Genomic DNA, 19,849 nt, shown 5'->3' on the forward strand with positions numbered 1-19,849 from the left:
GCTATATGAGGAAGACTTTCAGAAAAGTTTGTTCTGTGAAAAAAATCCAGATGGAATTCAAAAAGAAATAAAAGAGGAAACTGATAACTTTAGGGTTACACTGTATTTGAGGACTGACATATATTCAGAAATTATGAGGAATATGAGAGAATGAGCATTTAAAGTATAATAGCTATTCACATAATTTGTGAGACATGCTGGTGTAGCATCTATGTGAAGTCTAGCTTAATTCACTTTGTTTAAGGAAACTGGGGACATGGGGGGACATAACTTACTCAAAGTGAGAGGTGTTCTTTCACCTCAGGCATGACAACTATGTATGAAAAAATAAAATCAGTGCCCTGAGATAAATTATAGACAGTTACCTTGTAGTGGTAAAGGTTTGCCTAAGATTTCAGCTCCTATATTTGTATTTTAAATATCTTAAAGAAGGACAATGACTGGGCTAGCTAGGGGTGTGGGAGAATGGTACTCAGACTACTCAAGTGCAGAGGAAGAAAAACGTTTAAAACAAAACAAGTGGAGGGCAAATGCATGTAGTATTAGAAAGGATCCAATCAAATTATGAGAATGAGAACAGTGAAGAAATTGGCAAACTAACAAAGATCATTGGGAAACTTCTAGCAATGAAGACAAAAAGGAATTAACAGTTTTCTTGCCATATTAGTTTAGTACTTTCTATCTAGGCCTTAGTCAATGAAATGAGTGACTCCTTGGTGTGCAGGTATAGACCTGGGAAGCCTTTCTGTCTAGAGGTTTGGCAGAGAGGAGCCACACTGCTACTCACAGCAAGGGGCTCTGGGAAGAAGCTGGTAAGGTGATTAGAACATCCATGCAATGGCCTTGTAGCACCTCATGTTAAGAAACTGCTGCCTTTCCAGTAAGTCCACCTTTGTTTCTCATGGTGCAATCATTCCAGATGCAGTTTAATGGGAGTTTGCATATTTCTTCAGAGGTCAGCATCAGGTACTGGGTTATTTATGTTTCTGGTTCCTTAGGGTATGACAGCATCAAGAGGATTTTCAAAATTCTTATGAAAGGTTTTAAAATTCCACCTGGAATTGTATTCATAATTGGCAGTATTATATAATTTTTAAGTACAGAATGACTCAGAATTGGATATGAAACACTGACTTTATAGCAACTTTGTTATGCTTCTTAATATTTCTTACACTTTCCTTGCTCTAAGGGTCTAAGATTTCAATCCCTGATGTTTGGATTTACAATAATTCCTCTCTTTCATGCAGAAGTCTTTCCTTTGTTTAATTTTAAAAAGCAAAGACAGTGCTGAAATCCTCATTTTTGTTAAACTTGCATAACTAGCTCTCAAAGCACTTCTCAAATAGCTGTAACAGAAGGATTTCCCAAATCCTACAGCTAGTCCTCTAAGAGCAAAATAAATCCCTGTGCTTTATAGACTCAGCATGTTAAATGTATATGGATGAACGTTTTCTATGTAGACCAAGAATTAGAAAGTTTTTTTTTTTGTTTGTTTGTTTTTTGTTCTGTGGTTAGTTTTCCTGTAAACAGCCCACTCTCTTCTTCCACAAATGCTGCTAATTCTTTTAAACTCTAAGATCTATTCAGATCTTGTAACCTATCTTTGAAATAAAGACTATTACTATACTGTAGTGATACTGGGGAAGCTAGTAACAGCTTTTACTTTTATTTAAATCTTATTCCTATCCAGGAATCCAGATGAATTTTTTTTTGTTTGCTTGTTTCTTTCACTATTATTAAGTCTTAATAGAATTCCATCCCTTTCATTATCTCATACCATTTCTCAATGGCCAAACTTGAACAGGGACTCAAAAAGTAAAATGATACTGTTATAAATATCCCAACAGCAGACAGCTAAAAAAAGTAAGTTGACACCATTTACAGCTGTTGGAAGTAAGTATTTGGCTTAAAGAACTTCTATGTAATCTAAAAAAATATTTCAAACACCATATATACAGAGTATGCCACTAAAAGTAACTGCAAGATTACTGCATACAAAAGAAACATCAATAATCAAGTGACAGAACACCAAACATCACCTTTATGAACCCGGCACCCAGGATAGGAACCACAGACTAACATGATCACAGGGAAAGTGATATTCAAAAAGTATTTACAAGTTCTCTAAATAAAGACAATTTTGAAATAAAATATTTTAATGATGTGAGATCCTTAAACACAAGCAGAGAACACCATTTCTAATGCTGCTACTATGATTAGTTTAGAAGGAAATAGTATATGTATCCCTCACTGTAGCACAAATGTTTGAGGAGTAAATATTGTAAGCAAAGAATATTCCTTAACTTGATGCACTGGGACATAACCATGAGTGATAAGATTGAAGAAGGAAATGAATGGTATTCCTAAGGATGAATACTGGGAAAACCAGTAGGGCAACTTGACCAATAAAGCAAAAGGAGAGCATCCCATGAGAAAGGTGGGAAAGCCAAATGGCATAGTACCTCTGCAAGAAGCTCAGAAAATAATGAAGATGGTGAGTGTAGCCGATTTTCAGATATCTTAATATCAATTTCACTAATGTTCCAATTTTATTTTTAGTATTCAACTATCAGATGAGTTTTCAATGTGATAATTACTGTAATTTTAAAATTTTAAGAGCACAGAGCCATGGAGTAATCTTGTAGTCTCTAAAATTGCTGATTTTGAAGTATATATTTTACTATTGAGTGCATTCAGTGAAAAGCTGATTGATTTTGTTCTACAGCTGGAGTTGAACTTCATCAGAAACTACACATCACTCCTGGTGGATGACTGCACTCAAGATGCGGAACCAAATGGAAAATGACCTCCCTTCTAAGATTTTACTTCTCTCTCATTTAAATCAGATAAATACCAGATCTTAAAGATTTCTGAGCCTATTTCTGTTCTCACATATGCTCACATCAATGAGATTAATTTCATTAACCTCACAGGATGCCCAACAATAAAAAAAAAAAAAAAAAAAACTAATTAATTAAAACAAAACAAAATAAAGCAAAATAAAACAAAAAAATACACGAGAGAAAGAGACAGAACAAGCCAGTCAGAAGACAGTTTCAAGTGAAGTCTGTGTCCCACACCACACTGATCTGCAGTACATAAGGCACCTGATACCCCACGGACATGCTAATCAGCACATCAGAGCTGCAATACATAATTTCAGGAACCAACTCCTCATTCCACTGTAATAAGTGGCAAAAATGCCAGCAAAACCATAATTAGAAGCTAACAATTCAATGCTTAGGAATAACATTTACAGGAAAATAGAGTACACAGTGCTTCTACTTCATAGCCTGTCACAGCACAAATTATAAGGACACTGGTAAAAAGGGACACTTCACCACTTCACTCTGTCTCCAAATATTCCCTGTATCTTTTATTGTTTGAACAGCTACCCTGTCAGTGCCATCAAAATCCCACAGGCACAGAAATTACTTTTTCAGTAAAACTATAAGATTGAATCTCTATCCTTATTCCTCAATCTTTTCAAAACCTTTAAACAATTTGAATTAGTCTCCTTTTATGTCTATAGTGCCCTTAGTTTCCTATAGCTCTAAACACACCTGGAGTCAAATCTCACTTCCCACCTTCAGTGATATCCTTACTCTGCTCTTGACTGTATTTTGTTTTCAGTTCAGCAGCCTCACTGCTTCTGTAATTCTCTCTACCATAATACTGTTGATACTTGTTCTGATGTCTCTTCTGTTCTTCAGTTTTTGACAGCACAGTTAAAAAGCAAAACCAACAAAAGTGAACAAATAAATAAATAAAAAACAGGAGTTGCAAAGGGATGATTCTTACAAAACACACACTTCACCCATACAGAGTTTCTTATCAGCCCCAGCCATTGATTCACTCTCATCGGCATCTTGAAAGCTAAGTTTTAAAAGGCATATTCCAAACACTGTAACTAACAAATCCCCTATTTATAAAGCAGCATTTTACTAAGTTTCCCTTAATTCTAGAACTTAGGGCTACCTGAAAGAAAATAGTCTGGCATTTGTATTAAACTAAATGAAGTTTCTTTGCTTTGCCAGAACGTGGGATGGGAGACAACAGGGATTTATGGAGAGCTTTAGCTCTGGATGTTTTCTTTCAGGACAAATTAATGAATTCCTATGAGTTTTTAATTATTATTATTATTTCTTTAGGACTTACAGCTTTTTTTCTTTTTTAATAAGTGAATAAATCTAAGTTCCTAAATTAATGTCTTATAGTTAAATTAATATTCATACATCAAAGCAGACAAAACCTGATTTCTACTCAGGGCCAATTTTTCTATGATTTACTCATACACACAGTTCTTTGGCTCTCTGTCAGGAGATAAACTCGCCAATATCACAGGGCTGCTTTCTTGTCCTATTGTGCTACTATCTGTCATGCAAGAAAGCTGACTAACTTTTCAAAGAACTTTTCAGAACTATTTTTAGATCTATTACTGACATCTCTACCTAAGTTTCAGCTGTGCCACCATGACATGCTGACAGTCATTAATATACTGTAACTCAAGTCACTAAAGAGCAGCTGTTGATGTCAACAAACTGATTAATTTTTAATCACAGGACAAAGCACGTGAATCAACCAAAGAAAAGGCCTGGAAGTTATCATCAAACAACCTCTATAATCCATATAATTCTCCTAAATTCAAGTAAAACAGAAATAAAAAGATTTAATATTTATTCTTAAATAGCACAGAACTTCCAAAATAGATGGGAAAAAATGCTTTAAGATTTCTGGGAAAAGCATAATTCTTTTGATATTTTAGTTATTTTTCTGGGATTAAGAATTAGATGTCTATTCATAATTCTAATATTGGATTAAGCATCTAAGATTTATGCTACAAAAAATCAAGAAACATAGAACTGCATATGTTTTCCTATCTTTCTTTTAAGGTAATTTTGGATGTTGTATTTTATATCACATTTTCCAGGGCTAACTCATTAGCCTCTTGCCATAATTATATCATTTAGTCTAAGTCTGGTTTCATGAAGCACCTCATTTTGGAAAGACCCACCAAACAGACTGCTAAACAAGAAACCTGAACCACATAAGATTGAAAGGTCAGCCCTTGTGCATCCCCAGTGGTGGTGAAAAGAAAGAGCCTTTCAATTCAAGTCCAACAAGCAAAAATGAGGGTCCTGGTCTATCATTACAAGTATGTTTGATAATTGATTCTGAAAATATATTCTTAATCTTTGAACTACAGCTAATATTTCATCTTCAGCAGTACAACTTTGTATCAGGGAACTACTTTTTCCACAGAAATCATTATCAGCCTGTATCCAAATGCAAGTTATGAAGTTGAATGTTTACTATTAAATTCCAGAAGAGAAATTTGAAAGTGTTTGTTATATCCAGCAGCTTGGTCAAATACTTCTTACTGTTTAGTCTTTGATAAAATTTTTTGTTTTCAGAAATACAATCACCAGAGTTGACTGGTATTTAGTGTCCTTATGAAAGTTGCAAGATATTTTTCCTTCAAGACTGTATATAACAAGTATAGCAGCTAAATTATTAATGATCCCCACTGTGGTTTAATCTTCCATTTAGAATTTAATTAAGTCTGAGGAAAAAAAGTGCAAGAAACCTATTGGCTGATTTGTGCCAATTAAATGCCTAAGCCTTTCACACCTCCTTGCATATGCCGGTCTTTACTTTCGGTCCACTCTCTAAAACAACACTAAGCAGCCAATTTCACCACCTTTTTTTTTTTTTTTTTTTTTTTTTTTTTTTTTCTCCTGAAGTCAGCCGCTAATGCAAAGGCATTTCACAAACACACGGGCAGCCACAATGTTATGTTGTGCTATTACCACAACAGAGAGACAGAGGTAACATGAGAGTATTCCTTTTCATCTAGCATGGTGTCTCACCATGTCAGACACTGACAAAACTTGTATTACTAAAGCTTCAGGTAGTCTATATATGAAGCCATCTTTTCATTTACTAAATTACCATGATACTTCCTAAATGCAGATGACAGAGATAGATGAAAATGATGCTGACCACTCCAGAACCTCCAGCCTTCTATGATAATATTCGTGAAATGTTTGGAAATGACCACACCCTTACTAAGGTATGGTTTAAAACAACTTCTAATACCTGTTTAATATTACTATGAAATCTCACATAAGAAGCCAATCTGATTATTATGACAAGTATAAATTGAAATTTGAGCAGTAAGAAAAGTGGTTTTGCTTAGCCTTTTCTCAATCAGGATAGGTTATTGTATAAGATTAAAACAGATTATTCAATATTTTATTCTATAAGATTAAAACAGACACCATCCAAGTTATTAAGCAATATGGTGTTTTAGTGTAATATCGTAAAGTGTATGACTGAATGCTTTCATGAGCAAGAACAAGAAATGCTGGTAAGAAGGAGCAAAATATAGTAGGATGAACTTGAGCATTCGTTTGTGTTGAGCAAATGCCTTGACGTTTAACAATACATGTATTGTTGAAGAATTACGAAGAGTAAGAGTTCAAAAAGAAATTTTCTTTACTCCATTATGAAAACTCTCTTTCTTCAGGTTCCCAATAAAATTTGGAAGGAACCATCTAATTCTTTAGCCATAACCTTCAGTTTAGTACAAAGCACAGCTTCTCCGAGGACATGTATTTTAGTCTAAATACTTGTAAAAGTAGAGGGAAAAAATGCTTAGAATCTAATTTAGCTAAACATGAAAACCTCAATGTACATTCTCTCTCTCTTTTTTCCTAGTACCACACAAGCACAACCATATAAGCAGTATGCTAAGCAAGAAAGCAATACCAGATAGAGACATGAAGATCTGAGTTGGCCAAACACTGTTGTTGTGTTTTTTTTTTTTGAAAATAACATTAACAAGTACCTTGTAAATGCTGCTGAGATGCCTCATCTCTTGTGGATAATTGCATTTATCAATGTTATAACAATTATTATCTCTTTAAGTGAAGGAACTTGCTTTATCAGGTAACCCTGGACACCAATTTGGATCTGTGCCCAAACAGCATATATAACAGTTCTCTGGGTAGCATTGCCCTTTGAAATATATGTCTGAGCTTCATTTCTCATTGGTAACAATGGTTAATGAAATCACCAAACAAAAACTTCAATCACAAAGACTAGACAATTAAATTGGGTTTCGTAATGTGAGCTGAACTTCACTTACTGGCTTGTATTATTACAATAGGTAACACACTTAGAATAACTAGGGGGGTTGCAGGATACTTTTTATTATTAAGACCATGTTTTTTCAGTAGCCTATAATCTGTCAGTCAGACAGCTGAAATTTTCCTTGTCTAGTTTAAATTTCTGTTATCATTTTAAATTTTAACTCTCTTCTGAGAACACAATAAAAATAAACTAGAGGGCATATATGCTTAAAAAAAAAAAAAAAAAAGAGAGAGAGAGAAAAATTGATAGATATCATCCAGTTATGATTACCTGATAATCTCCATTGTTTAGAATTCTTAAACCTTTTGCGGAGGACTACTCACACTTCTGTTGACTACAGATATTTGAAGAATCTCTTGTGTCTGTCCGCCTGATCTTTTATCTATTGACAAAACTTCTGAAGAGTTAAAAATCATCAGTTCTTACCCTCACCATTATCCCACAGAGACTTCAACGACTTTCCAAGAACTCCAACTAATCTCAGAAACAATCCTGTTATATAAAAGCTCGTGTCATACCTTCAACCTCCACACACTTGTTCCCCTACAACAGTTGGAGCAGTAAAAAAGAACACCAGGGTAGTGAACAAAATGTCCACTCTTAAAACTGAAATTTAGCAAAGTGTCTCAATACTTCAGCTACCTGCCCTCCCTCCAATAAGCAGTTCTCCGCAAGGAGTAAGGGGGCAGGCAGGTCTTTCTCTCAATAATTCTTTGCACATAGCACATGCCGTTCACAATCATTCTTAGCCACAGAATTTAGGGAACAAAATTTTTCAGAGTCCTCACAATAAGTATATTGGAAAGAAAAGGAACCAAGACAGGTTTGACTTCAGAAAAGTTCCTGGATCCAGCAACCTTCCTCTAGAATTGAAAAATTTCATCTTAATTGTCAGTTAATATAATCAGCCCTACAGTTGAGACAATTACAAGTATTAAGTATGCTGTCCCCTCTTGCCCCTTTCTGGTTGCACTGAGGTAGGCTGTGTTCTTGCTTCCCTTGCCTACAAGCCTGAGAACATGCCCCTGAAGGCACCCAGCACAAACAGAAATAAATATCACAACAAAGATTGCAGGAAGATTTATATTCTGTATATCATACAGAAAGAAATTATGCTAAGCCATATCAGAACCAGATCATTCCATAACTAATATATGGAGTCTCACAAAAATGCAAGTGAAAGACCTGATCAAAATCCCAGGAATTAAGCCAGGAGAAATCTGTTTCAAATACATTTTTAAACAATCCCTTGCTTTAATTGCACAACTCCAAATCTCAGCCAAAAGGTTCTACAGAATTCAAGCCAAACCCATCCGCAACCGTACCCATCTTGAACTATAAAGAAAGTTGTTGTTCACAGGGATCCTACCTTCTTTTACCAGCTAAACCAAGTTTTGTAGGAGAGAGCACTGCTTGTCTTTGTGTCTACTACCCTATTGATTGTAGTGTAAATATTAGGCTTCCTGCTTGTGGAGAAACTACTGCAAAGTTTCTTTCAGTTCTGTTTGCACATTTCAAACGTGTGCGTGGTTCAGAACAGGGAAGTTTATGTAATGTTCCAGAGAAACAGCAGTACATCACGGCTCATTTTAATTCAGGTATGAATACATGACACAGATGAATTCACAAAACGCTCCTTTCATCTGAAATTTAAGTAGTAACCCTATTTCCCCTGAAGGTTTAAGCTGCTTTAAGTGACGAAATGATTATATTTTCCTGTTTCTTTAAAGCAGTACTGGATAGAAACAGCTTAGGATGAATCTCCTGAATTTATTCAAAAGAGAGCACACCATCAGCTATAAGGATATTTGAATAAGTCAATGCAAAAGATCTCAATGTTCTCTGCAACTCCAGAACATGACGATTTTAAAGTTTGCTGGAAGCACTTTAGTAGTAGAGCATACAAAATCATCTTTTCCCCAAAGGCCAAATTCTCAAGTATTAAACAAAGCCAACTATCTACTTGCAGAAAACAAGAAATCTGTAGGTGCACCTGGAATATTCACCTATCTAAACACAAACATATGACACAAATTTTATATGCACTCTGTCGTTCACTTCCCATCACTGAACATCCTGCTTAACAGTAAAGCTGGCTTCACCTTTCCTATAGAGAGAGCTTTTTAAAGTTATTGTTATTAAGAAATATCATTGGCAAAGTGACAGTGGAGTACTTCTGTACTTCTGGATTGCTCTTGCTATCCAGACACCCACCATAAGCCCAGGGTCCTGTTCAAACACACCCTTTTCTGCTCTCACTGCTGCTTCGTGCTCCTACCCTTGCTAAAACTCACATTATCTTCCATTCACAAGTTTCCACATTCTATTGGGTTTCCTCTTTCATTTGGGTCTCAGTTTAATAGAGCTGTATGTTCTGTATAAAGCAGTTTTGATAAGTTAAAACAACCCTTTTGCTCTGTTTGTTTGTTTGTTCTTTAAACTTTCTGCACAGACAGAATTTTCTCTGCAGTTTTCATTACATTTTAACTGTCCTCTAAGGCTTGATACCAACTCTGGGACTCTCACTTCTCTCCCTCTGCTTGCAAGCCACGTTGCCAGGACAGTGTCACCTTGGGCTCACCAGCTCTCGGCCAAGAGCAACAGACAGCCACTGCCTGGCCAAAACACAGACCACCCAGCACCTAGACCTTATCTCCTGGGAGCAGGCAGTACTGAGATTTGGGGCTGTCTACACTGCCCAGCAGCCCTTTGCTGCAAGTGACACGCAGCAGCCTTGCTCGTCTTGCTCGTCACTTGAGCCAGTGAGAAACTGCAGGTAAACATGAATCTTGCTGTTACCTTGCTGTCTGGTAGTAAGCAGGGAAGTTCTGACCAGTGATCTTAAATAAGCATCCTGAAGAAGGCATGGAAGGCTCCAAGTTCAGAGAGAACAAATACATTTCTAATACAGAATGCTGAAATCACTGAGCAAGCAGTAAGAACAACCAAAGAGGCAGATTTCTCTCAGACTTTGCTGTTAAAACCTTCCATAGCACACATTTCTTCACAACACAGCAAATTATCATCATGACTGTGACTGAATACACAACATGAGACAGGGAAGCAAAGGTCTAGAAAAATCAGAGGGCATTTACCTACCACAAACACTTCAGCACCCAAGCTGCAATACTGTGGTCATCAAATGAAACACGAGCACAATGTCTCGGGCACATACGGAGAGAGACCGGGCAAGGCTTACAAAATAGCTGTACTTGCAATCCTGAAGCACCTACAAATATGCAACTTACTTTGCTTAAATCTGACCAATCTAAAAACTACACGAATCCTAAACTCTCAACAAAATCGTCTCCCTAGGGCATTTTCTTGCCTTTAGAATATTAAAACAAGGAGATGGTAACCAAAAATGACGGTCAATGGATACATGTCTTTCTCGGTAAACTGAGAGAAAAAAAAATGTTTTAAAAACAATGAAAGCCTATGAAGCTAAATTTTCCACAGCCCAGAGATGATGATACACAGAGCAGAGAGAGTTTTATAATGTTCAATTCACTGCAAATGAGCATTTCATCAGTATTTATTTTGATATCTGAAAAAAATTCCAACTGCATTCCTCCCAATAAGGTTGCCTTGTATGACATAAAAATGTTTTCTACAAGGTAATCTTTTAACTACAAGCAGGACTTTGAGGATAGGAGAGAATTTATCTGTTTTCAACCTAACAAGACATCCTAAGAGGAACTTTCTGAAAGCATCATGCAGATATTTAACATTGGTGTTAAGCAGTACAATGAAATCTGCAACATATTAACATTTCATAAGCTCAATAATTTGAAGTTGTTCTTTAAAAGAAGGCATTCCCTATTTCAAATGTTATTACTATTTATGGTTGTTGGAACTCTCATATAACACTGTATCAGTCAACAGGATTTAGCAGCATAATACTAAAAGGAAATTAAATACATTCAATAATCAGGCATTAAATTTTTACACTCAACTATCAGCATGTTCACAAGTAAGAAACAAATTTATTTTAATATTTAATATATTCTTCCAATGGGCTTACTAACAAGAATTTTCATTTATATCTTTCCTTCAGAAAATGTCATGATTACCATCTTAACAAGGGAAAAAAAGAGAAAGTTCAAATGCTGATTTTGGCATTTGTATTTCTCTGATGTAGTTTACCTAAAGATGAAAAAGTATCTAGAAAAATAGATCGTAGACACTCACAAAGTTAATATTTCCTAATTCAACTACTCAGCTCCTAAACTATAGCACACAATTACAGCTTTCACTAATGGGTTGCTATTAAAAAATAAATCAGCAGAAACACTGCGTGCATTTTTGCTTCCGTTCAACCGGAGCAAGCATACAGTGTTGTATTATGCAGCTAGGTGAGACAGCTTTCAACCTCCACATGGTATTACTTACCCAGAAGCATGTTTCTCATCTACAGTTAGTTCAGCAGAATATGAAGCTCTGCACAATAGATCTAGCAAAGGGAATGTTCCCACAAACTCCTTTTTTGACTCGGGTTGAGTTTTGAGCAGGGTTTGAACTCGAGCTGCTGAGAAATATGCCTTGCCCCATAAAGCCACAGGGATACTTTACTTCACTCTCATTGGTGAATGACACCTCTTCAGACTACACCGAAGTGATGCAGACAGTCAGTAGCTGGTGCCACTTTAATTTGAGGAAACAAAACCACAAGAGAAAGAAAAAAGCAAGTAGACACTACTCTAAAGTTTTAAAGTGGTATATTTTAATAAAGCTGCCCTGAAACTGCTTTTAGTTGCCTAATCTTTGAGCAAGGCAAAGACTCCTTGCAGAACTCCTGTGTTACACAGGGTGTTTATTTACACAAAACTAAGTGTCTCAACAGTAGGCTAAATTCAGGTTCTGTAAAAGAGAATGTCTGATGTTACCACAGTGCTTGATTACCTCACAGCTGAATTTGTCTCATTAGATACAAGATACTTATTTTAAAGAAATATCAGCAGTGAGCTGGTTTGAGATTTTTTAAACCTGGAATAGCATGGCTCAAAAATCACCTCCAACCCTAATCTGAACATGGAATAGAAATGTTTAGAATGCTACATGGTAAGTACCGCAAGTCCATTAAACCCCATGACAGACTGGTTCTGTGCAATCACAGTTAACCCCTTATTGCAAAAGCAAAAGGCAAGACACATGAAAGCTGGGACTGGAACAATAAATTGCTAAAGGAAAGAGGTGTCCATGCCCTGGATCACCTTGCTTTGGGATGTGCTGTTGCAGCACATACAGTCTGTACAGAACTTCTGACGCCTCGGAAGAATGCTTCCAAGAACAACTAAATCAGGATGCTTGAAAAAAAAAAGTTTATCAAAACAAACACACACACTCATGCATCACCAGGAAGTCCAAGAGCATTAGGGACAGTTCTTTATCTGATGCAAATTTGTGCAGTTGTAGTAAAGTCAGACAATCCCTCATAGTCAAACTGAGGATTATGAAACAAACTTTGTGTAGAACCCTCCAACTTCAGTGCTTTGCCTTAGATGTACAGAGATAAGAACTACTTAATTTCCCTGTTTGCTTTTATAAAAATAAGAGGATAGGAGGAGGGGGAGAATAGGATTTTTAAAAGCAAACTACTTGAAACAAATTTCCTCAAACCTAGAAATAATAGACAAAATGTTTCTGAACAGATTAATTTTGTATTCAGTCCTTCATAAAACATTGTTCCAGTGACAACACCCTTCTTTAGGGTGTGACTATTGGTTACTCAAAGCAGCACACATGAAACTTCAGCCTAATCTTCTTATTGTATTCTAGAGCCTACCACTCCTCATCCTCTCTACTAAAAAGCAGTTTACTTCAATAATTACCTGCCAATATGAATTGGCAGCAATTACTTGATTTTGTTACATGTCCTGAACTATTCGGTACTCTTAAGAGTCCCCTCAATTTTTATTTTTATTTTTATTTAAAAGGAGGGACATTGCTAGTAGTAACAATCTCAGAAGAAAAAAAAAAAAAAAAAGTGGAAAAAATGAATCAGTTCTGACATAAAAAGGCAAATAAAAATGAAACCCAATTAAAAATAAACCCCTCTGATTCTAAGTAAATCTTGTGATCTTGGAAGATGTGACTCATTCTTATTGCGCACTTGGTATTGGCAGCACCAAAACACTATGAAACTTTATGTGGGTTTTATATAGACTCAGATGACTTAGCAAGATGACCAGTATTCCCAAGTAAAAACTACATTCTCTCATGCTGACAATTATACTACTACTTGTATTTTCTGTGAAGTCTGAAAGTTTTTTTTTTTTTTTAAGTACACTGTAAACTGCAAAAGTGTTTCATACGTTCCATAATCATGTTGTATATTTGTGCATTATAAGACGATGAAATGGCAAGGACTATATGCCCCTGAACCAGCAGGCATGCTTCCCTGACTCCCTCCATTTGTTCAATGTCTGTAACATCTCCTTTTTGGCAATGCTTGATAGCTTCTTGTTAAAGCCATTACAATGCACTGGCATGCTCTGGTCCAACCATGTAGCTGCTTCAATGCACTGTAGCTCCCTTCTATTTCCCTCAACAGCACACAGCAGCTGGTCTCACAGAGACTAGCCTTCAGTTGCAGGCATGCTTTCAGGACTCACTAAACACAGTTTCAGGGTTTTGGCTCACATTAAAAATGTGATTTCTGGGACTAGACAGTCCAAGTTTTAACTCCAAATCTCCCTTCCCTCCCATTTAAAACACATTAACTCCCATCTACTTCTACCAGGGCCCACTGTCCCACGATTGTGGAGGTCCCTTGATTATTTTTGGGCCTGATGAGGCCCCTTTGGAGATACCCAGACAGTGCCAGTACTGCCATGGCTCCTCCACCCTGTGAGCGTGTTGGCCTGCTGGGCCACGAGGGCTCACCAAATGCGTGTGCAGGCCCAACTGAGAGGACAGGGGTGAGGAGGGAAGCCAGAGGAGAACACTCCATTCAAGCACCAGACTGAAGTTGTCATGCAGCTACTGCATTATAGATGGTGCTAAAGAGCTAAAGAAGGAATAAAGGTTAGGGAAGGTGCTGGAAAAGAAACTAGAGAGAGAAACAGTGGAATACAGAGGATAAAGATGAGGGGAAAAGGGCTTACAAAAAAAAACGCACAGCATAGTATGTGAGAGAAGAATGGAATAAAAGGCAAGGCAAAATGCTATTTTAAGATATCGAAAGGCAGATAGGGAGAACTGAAAAGAAACTAAAAACATTAGGGAGAAATCAAAATAAAAAAGGCAAAGAACAACAGTAAATGAAATATGACAAAAATGAATGCATTTTTTCCCAGCTAGCTATCAGGTGCCGACATTCCAGAAGATAAGGCGGTACAACATTCACTGCAAGCCTGGTACCTACCACCACAAACCTAATTAAAGGAAATAAAGCATGCACAAGAGCATGCACGCTGGGACTGCAGAGCAGCAAGAAGATAAGCAGTTGTTGAGCCGCTTATCTGAGGGCCAGTACACTCAGGACTTGCTCACAAGCAGCTCCCATAGCCAAGAATGAAAAGCTGACAGACAGCTCAACTGGTAAGATCCTCGGGTGGTATCTTTTTACCAAAGTTAATGCTTTAAATTTCCATACACACCCTGTGTTTTTCTGCCATCTCTCATGTGTCAAGGCTAGAGAAGTGATACTTGAGCATTTGTAATGTCATTTATTATCTTTGGCTAACAAGTTTTAATAACAAAAGTAACTTAGAATCCAACAATATCTACATAAAACATGGGACTTCCATTCTTTCTGCTGCTTTGATACAGACAAGTCTCCCTAGCAGGCTGTGATATAACAGGCTTATATTTTGGCTGATTCTTAGAAACCTGGAGAATTGTACTGTCAGGATGTGACTGAAGCAAAATGAACAGTATATGTAGATGTACTTTATTTTCAGCTTGAGCATAGAGCAAGTCATCCTTCCAGAATTCCAAAATTTAGCACTCGGGACTTCCATAGAGATTAGTGTCAAACAGTAATAATGGCATCCTGCTGTCAAACCTGTAAGAGGCTTCTCTGCATGACTGTGCTTAGATCCTTTAGGTTTAGTCCTTTGCTTTCTGTGCACGAATAATTCTTCAGGTTTGTTGTACTTGTTCTCAGGGTTGTATCTTCAGTGCAACATCTACTAGTTGCATATAGAAGTGTTGCAGAAGTTTTTCACAAAAAAAAAATTGACTATAACTACTACATCTTGTAATAGCTAGTAAGTTCTGTTTTTATGCTAAATTTTTGACCATATTATTATTGTACTCCCCATAATGATTCTTAACCTTCATTTCTGTCCACCGAATATTTTCATATATATATGTTGAATAGAAGAATGTTAGTGTTAAGATCTTGATGAATTCATAATGAAGACAGATAGATGGAATATTGCAATGCACACCAATGAACTGCAAGTACTCTCCAGAGAGACTGACTTAAACCAGCAGCTAGTATACGAATAAAAGACCTTTGTTCAATGAAAAACACAGCTATCCGACCTCTTGTAATAAAGGATTCACACCCATGCTCCAAATTCTGCTAAATACAGGAAGTACCAAATCACGCACATTTTGTTTTTAAAATTCAAGGCAGGATTCAAAGCAAAAGCAAGGAAGGTAGCTTCACCAGGCAACAGTGCAAACCTGTCACACATGCATGGGTTTCTGAAGGTCACATTCAAGCACCATTTTTGTCCAATGCATTTTATGCAATCCCTAAGAATCATCTCAATTTGAAGGAGCAAAACAGAAGTCAGGAGACTGGTAGAATAACATGATCCTACTGTACAGACACACAGGAACATGCAGGAGACACTGTCAAGTACAGATGAAATTTTGACCTAAGATAAATATTTGTCATTATAAGGTCCAGATGACAGCAGACATTTCAGAGTCATTCCAATAAGTAAGTACTTCACTGCAATCAGAAAACAAGAATAACAAATTTATTTTCTGCTTTGGATCTTGTGCTACCAGGCACCACTGGAAAACAAACTTTCACGTGCAGTACATCAGATCCTCTTACCCCCTCCTTATTGCAATAAGCACAGATTCTGAAAGACTTGTAGCCTTCCAGTTCTCCAACTCAGTTTGCACTGGATTCCTCTATAACCTTCAGAAAGGTTTAGAATAGAAAAAAAGGTTATACTTAAAAACAGCAAAATTTTAAGTCGTACATATATCTTCCCCAGCTTTTGCTTCTAAAATTCAAATAGATATATATTCATCATAATGTTAATGATAAAAAGAGTTCATAAATAATGTGAATAGAGGAGAATCACAGAGCTTAACTAGCTGCAAGCTAGTCTATACAAAATTCTGTAAAACATCCCTTGATGATTTTTAATTTTATGTATTACAGTGATGCTGAGAGGTGTCAAGTGACATTAAGCTTCACAGTACTAAGAGCTCTGCATACAAGAATTCCTGACCTAAGAGATTTCAATGTAAGTAAGCAGTACCAAAAAGGATACAGATGACAAGTACATCAGGTTTTCTATGTAGTGAATTAAAGCATCTGTGACTTTCCCAAAATCAAAAAGAAAGTGCTTGATATGCCCTGCTATATAATACCAAATCTTCTTTACTATGTTTTATTCTGATTTTATTTTAAATGACCTGTTCAGACATCTTTACTAGAGCTAGAAAGCAGTTATCCCATCACAACAGATAAATGCCAGTGACATTGTTCCTTAAACATAATCAGCTTTTTTAGAAAGTGATGACACAACATTTAAAGAAAGAAAAAATACACAACCACCACCAAAGGCTTAACCATTCCTATGCCATTTGCAAAGCACTTTGTTGCTGAGGAAGAAGCAACTCTCATGCCCTAGAGATTTCAAATTGTGGTGCAAAGAATTTCATGGTCAAGTTGGGGAATATTTTTGCGCTTGAATGAAAGCACGAGTGCTTTCAGGGCAAAAGAAAATAGGAAAAGGCAATAGGGGACAGGGATTCAGACTACTGAAAGTACCTCCTACAACTTGTACAAGGGCAGGCATATTGTGGCATATAGTGATACCAGAAAGAGATACTGTCTCATTTGTACTGAAAGTATTTGACTCTGCTATCAAGAATACCTTGAAAGGAACTCTATCTTGAGAGCCACCCTTTCATTTGACACCAGAAATATGAAAATATGGTAAAGGCTCTGGGAGATGAGTATGCTCATGACTTTTTTTAATCAGCATGCTTCTCTCTGTTGTTAAGGGATAATGGACTTTAGCAAACCAATCATCAATTCATGGCATAAATGGAAGCAGAGTAGGTTGCAGTCACAGAAATGTCAGATTGATGATAAAAAATGAGAAAGACATTTATACTGACATGAAAATGTAAGTTTAATACAGCCTTCTGAGTAATTATTTAGTTTGAAAATACATTCAAATCCTTCCAATGACTGTAAGAAGCTTAGGAATTAAAAAAAAAAAAAAAAAAGAAAAGAAAAGAAAAGAAAAGAAAAAAACATACTGTTTCTCAGTACAAATATGCCAAAAAGTTTAACATAGACAAGAAGTATCAAAAGGCAGTTTCTTATGAAGTCATAAAAAAAATGAATGACACATCCAGGTGTACTATACTCAGGGCTAATAGTTTAAACTCCATTAATCCCATTTTAAAGACAATCTCATAAAAGCTGCTCATTTGCCCTTTTTTCACCTCTCTGTAGCATTTCAAAACAAAATTTTAAATTAGAAGCAACAGCATAGCAAATGTAAAAAATAAATAAATAAAAACAGCTGAGGCACTGATTTATTTTATTTTATATTTACATTTTTTAAGCAGATAATGGCATATTGATCAGTTTAAAGTTCATATTTTTGGCAGAACTGGCCTTTTTCATAAATAACACTCAGAGTGGATAGAGCAAGCCAATGACTTGTTCAAATTTGTACTAGTAATGACTCAAAATTACTTTGTGATGTTTGAGTGCTGGGTTATGAAAACAACATCCTGATGCAAGAAGGAACAGAAGATAAATGAAACCATGTAAGGAACTACCATCCCTAATTCACAGGTTCACTCATTAGGGGAATTTATTGACAGACTTATCTGAGACATTAATGTCTGTTTCTGCTCAGATTTTACTCCACTCCCCCTCCCAAGCCCTCCCCAAATGGACATTCTCATTTAATGACAGGGCACAACAGGAAATTTCCACACACGAAAACACTTCTGATAAAATACAGGGCTGGAAGGCTATGCAGTCTCATCCTAATCCGGGTGTTCCAAAAGGATTCAAGTATGACAGAGTGCAACTCACTCAGAATTTGTGTTAAACTATAGTTGTAAAACAGATGCTGAGAAAAGTCTCCTGCTTTCAGGGGCTGAGTTGCTTAACTGGCACAATCTGAGCAGCACAATTTCCACCCCTGCTCTGTAAATGTGAAGCAAGTCGTCTGTTCTTCCGTGGACTGTGTATTGGCTCCAATCTTCTCCCACACAGCCTCTCCAAATTAAAAGAGAACTGCATATTCCCCAAACTCCTTTCCCTTCAATCCTTCCTCTCCATTTGCCACTTTCTCTGTTTTCCTGTTCTTTGTCTTTCCATCTATCATTTCTCTACTTAATTAGCACTTAATTGCATTATGTGCAGCTATGATGATACTGGCCTCTTTGTTTGCTCTTCTTGTACAATGAATCCTTTTCCTCTTTGGTGATGTTCAAGTTAGCAGCTATTTTTTCTGGGTTTGCACTGGATCTCATACTGAAACCTTAAAGTATTTCTGCAGTCCACCAGAGCAGTGATACCTACTGCAGAGCTGGCTGGAGTGAAAGCACACTCCTGTCCCGGCACAGCTGCTTTGCAGGTCATGGGAAGGGAGAAAGCTGCAAGGAACGGAGACATCCAGCACATGAAAATCCATGTCAGTGTATTTTGGAAGTGGAAGATGTGACTGAGAAGTAGACCAAGGGCTCTGCACTGCAGGGTGGGGGAAAGTTTCTGGGCTTAGGCAGCTGAATGCCAGTATGATAGGACAGGGTCTGTTGTAATGAGTTCCCTCTGAAACAGACAGATGTGTGCTACTCTACAAAAAGAACAGTCTCCCCCAGAGCATGGTGACAAGTAGTAGCTCGTTTTTATTTCAGCCTTAGGTGTGAAAGCCAATTAAACTGCTTAACTGACACAAGACACTGAGTTAATTTTTCTTGGCAGCCAGCCTTCTCTTTCTACAAAGCCATCAAATTGTGCACGAGCTTTCCAGAGATGGCATCTGTACAGACGCATCAGAACTAGAAGCAGATTTACACCTGTTAAAATCCATCCCCAAAGGTTTGCAGGTTCACAGATGCACATGGTTATTTGAATGTCTGTGAGACTCCATAAGTATTTATATCTAATACGAATACAAACATATGCTCCTAAGGCTGTGTATGAACAAGTGTGAGATGTACAGAAGGTTGGCTGAAAATTTCCAGGCTTTGGATGGGAACAGAAAACAGCACCACAGACCTGGACTCACTATCAGACCTCCACCCCTGCACTTCTGATGGAAAATTCCATCAGTTTGCACTTTGGCATCCAAAGCTTACACTTCTAAAAGCATCACATGATTTTTGTGTAACGTATGTTGCTACCAGCCCAAAAGCTCAGTATTTCAAAATGAAGTAATTGCCTTCTCTCTGAATCACGTTATATTCAGTAAGCTTTTTGCCCAGAAGGTTATTTGCAATATATCGATGACGTCCTCTCTTT

At 36.9% G+C, this 19,849-nt stretch overlaps 1 protein-coding gene and 1 long non-coding RNA gene across 11 annotated transcripts in view; one reads left to right on the forward strand and one right to left on the reverse strand.

Moving 5' to 3' along the window:
- Positions 1-19,849, reverse strand: part of ZNF385B (zinc finger protein 385B) — a 169,489-nt gene that overhangs the window by 81,470 nt on the left and 68,170 nt on the right. The window contains exon 1 of one of the 10 annotated variants that reach the window (XM_068685849.1): positions 11,548-11,699. The exons of 8 other annotated variants lie outside the window; for them this stretch is intronic. In XM_068685849.1, the coding sequence (XP_068541950.1) occupies positions 11,548-11,566 (19 nt within the window). In that variant the 5' untranslated portion in view covers positions 11,567-11,699. Of the gene's footprint in view, positions 1-4,333; positions 4,379-11,547; positions 11,700-19,849 lie in introns of those variants that run through there. One more of the 10 variants, XM_068685855.1, reaches the window with a different exon arrangement.
- LOC137858320 (uncharacterized) lies at positions 1,536-3,013 on the forward strand. The gene is made up of 2 exons (XR_011097644.1): positions 1,536-2,494; positions 2,726-3,013. It is a non-coding gene; the product is annotated as an uncharacterized lncRNA (long non-coding RNA).

The sequence above is a fragment of the Anas acuta genome, chromosome 6, assembly GCF_963932015.1.
Source record: "Anas acuta chromosome 6, bAnaAcu1.1, whole genome shotgun sequence".
Taxonomy (NCBI): domain Eukaryota; kingdom Metazoa; phylum Chordata; class Aves; order Anseriformes; family Anatidae; genus Anas; species Anas acuta.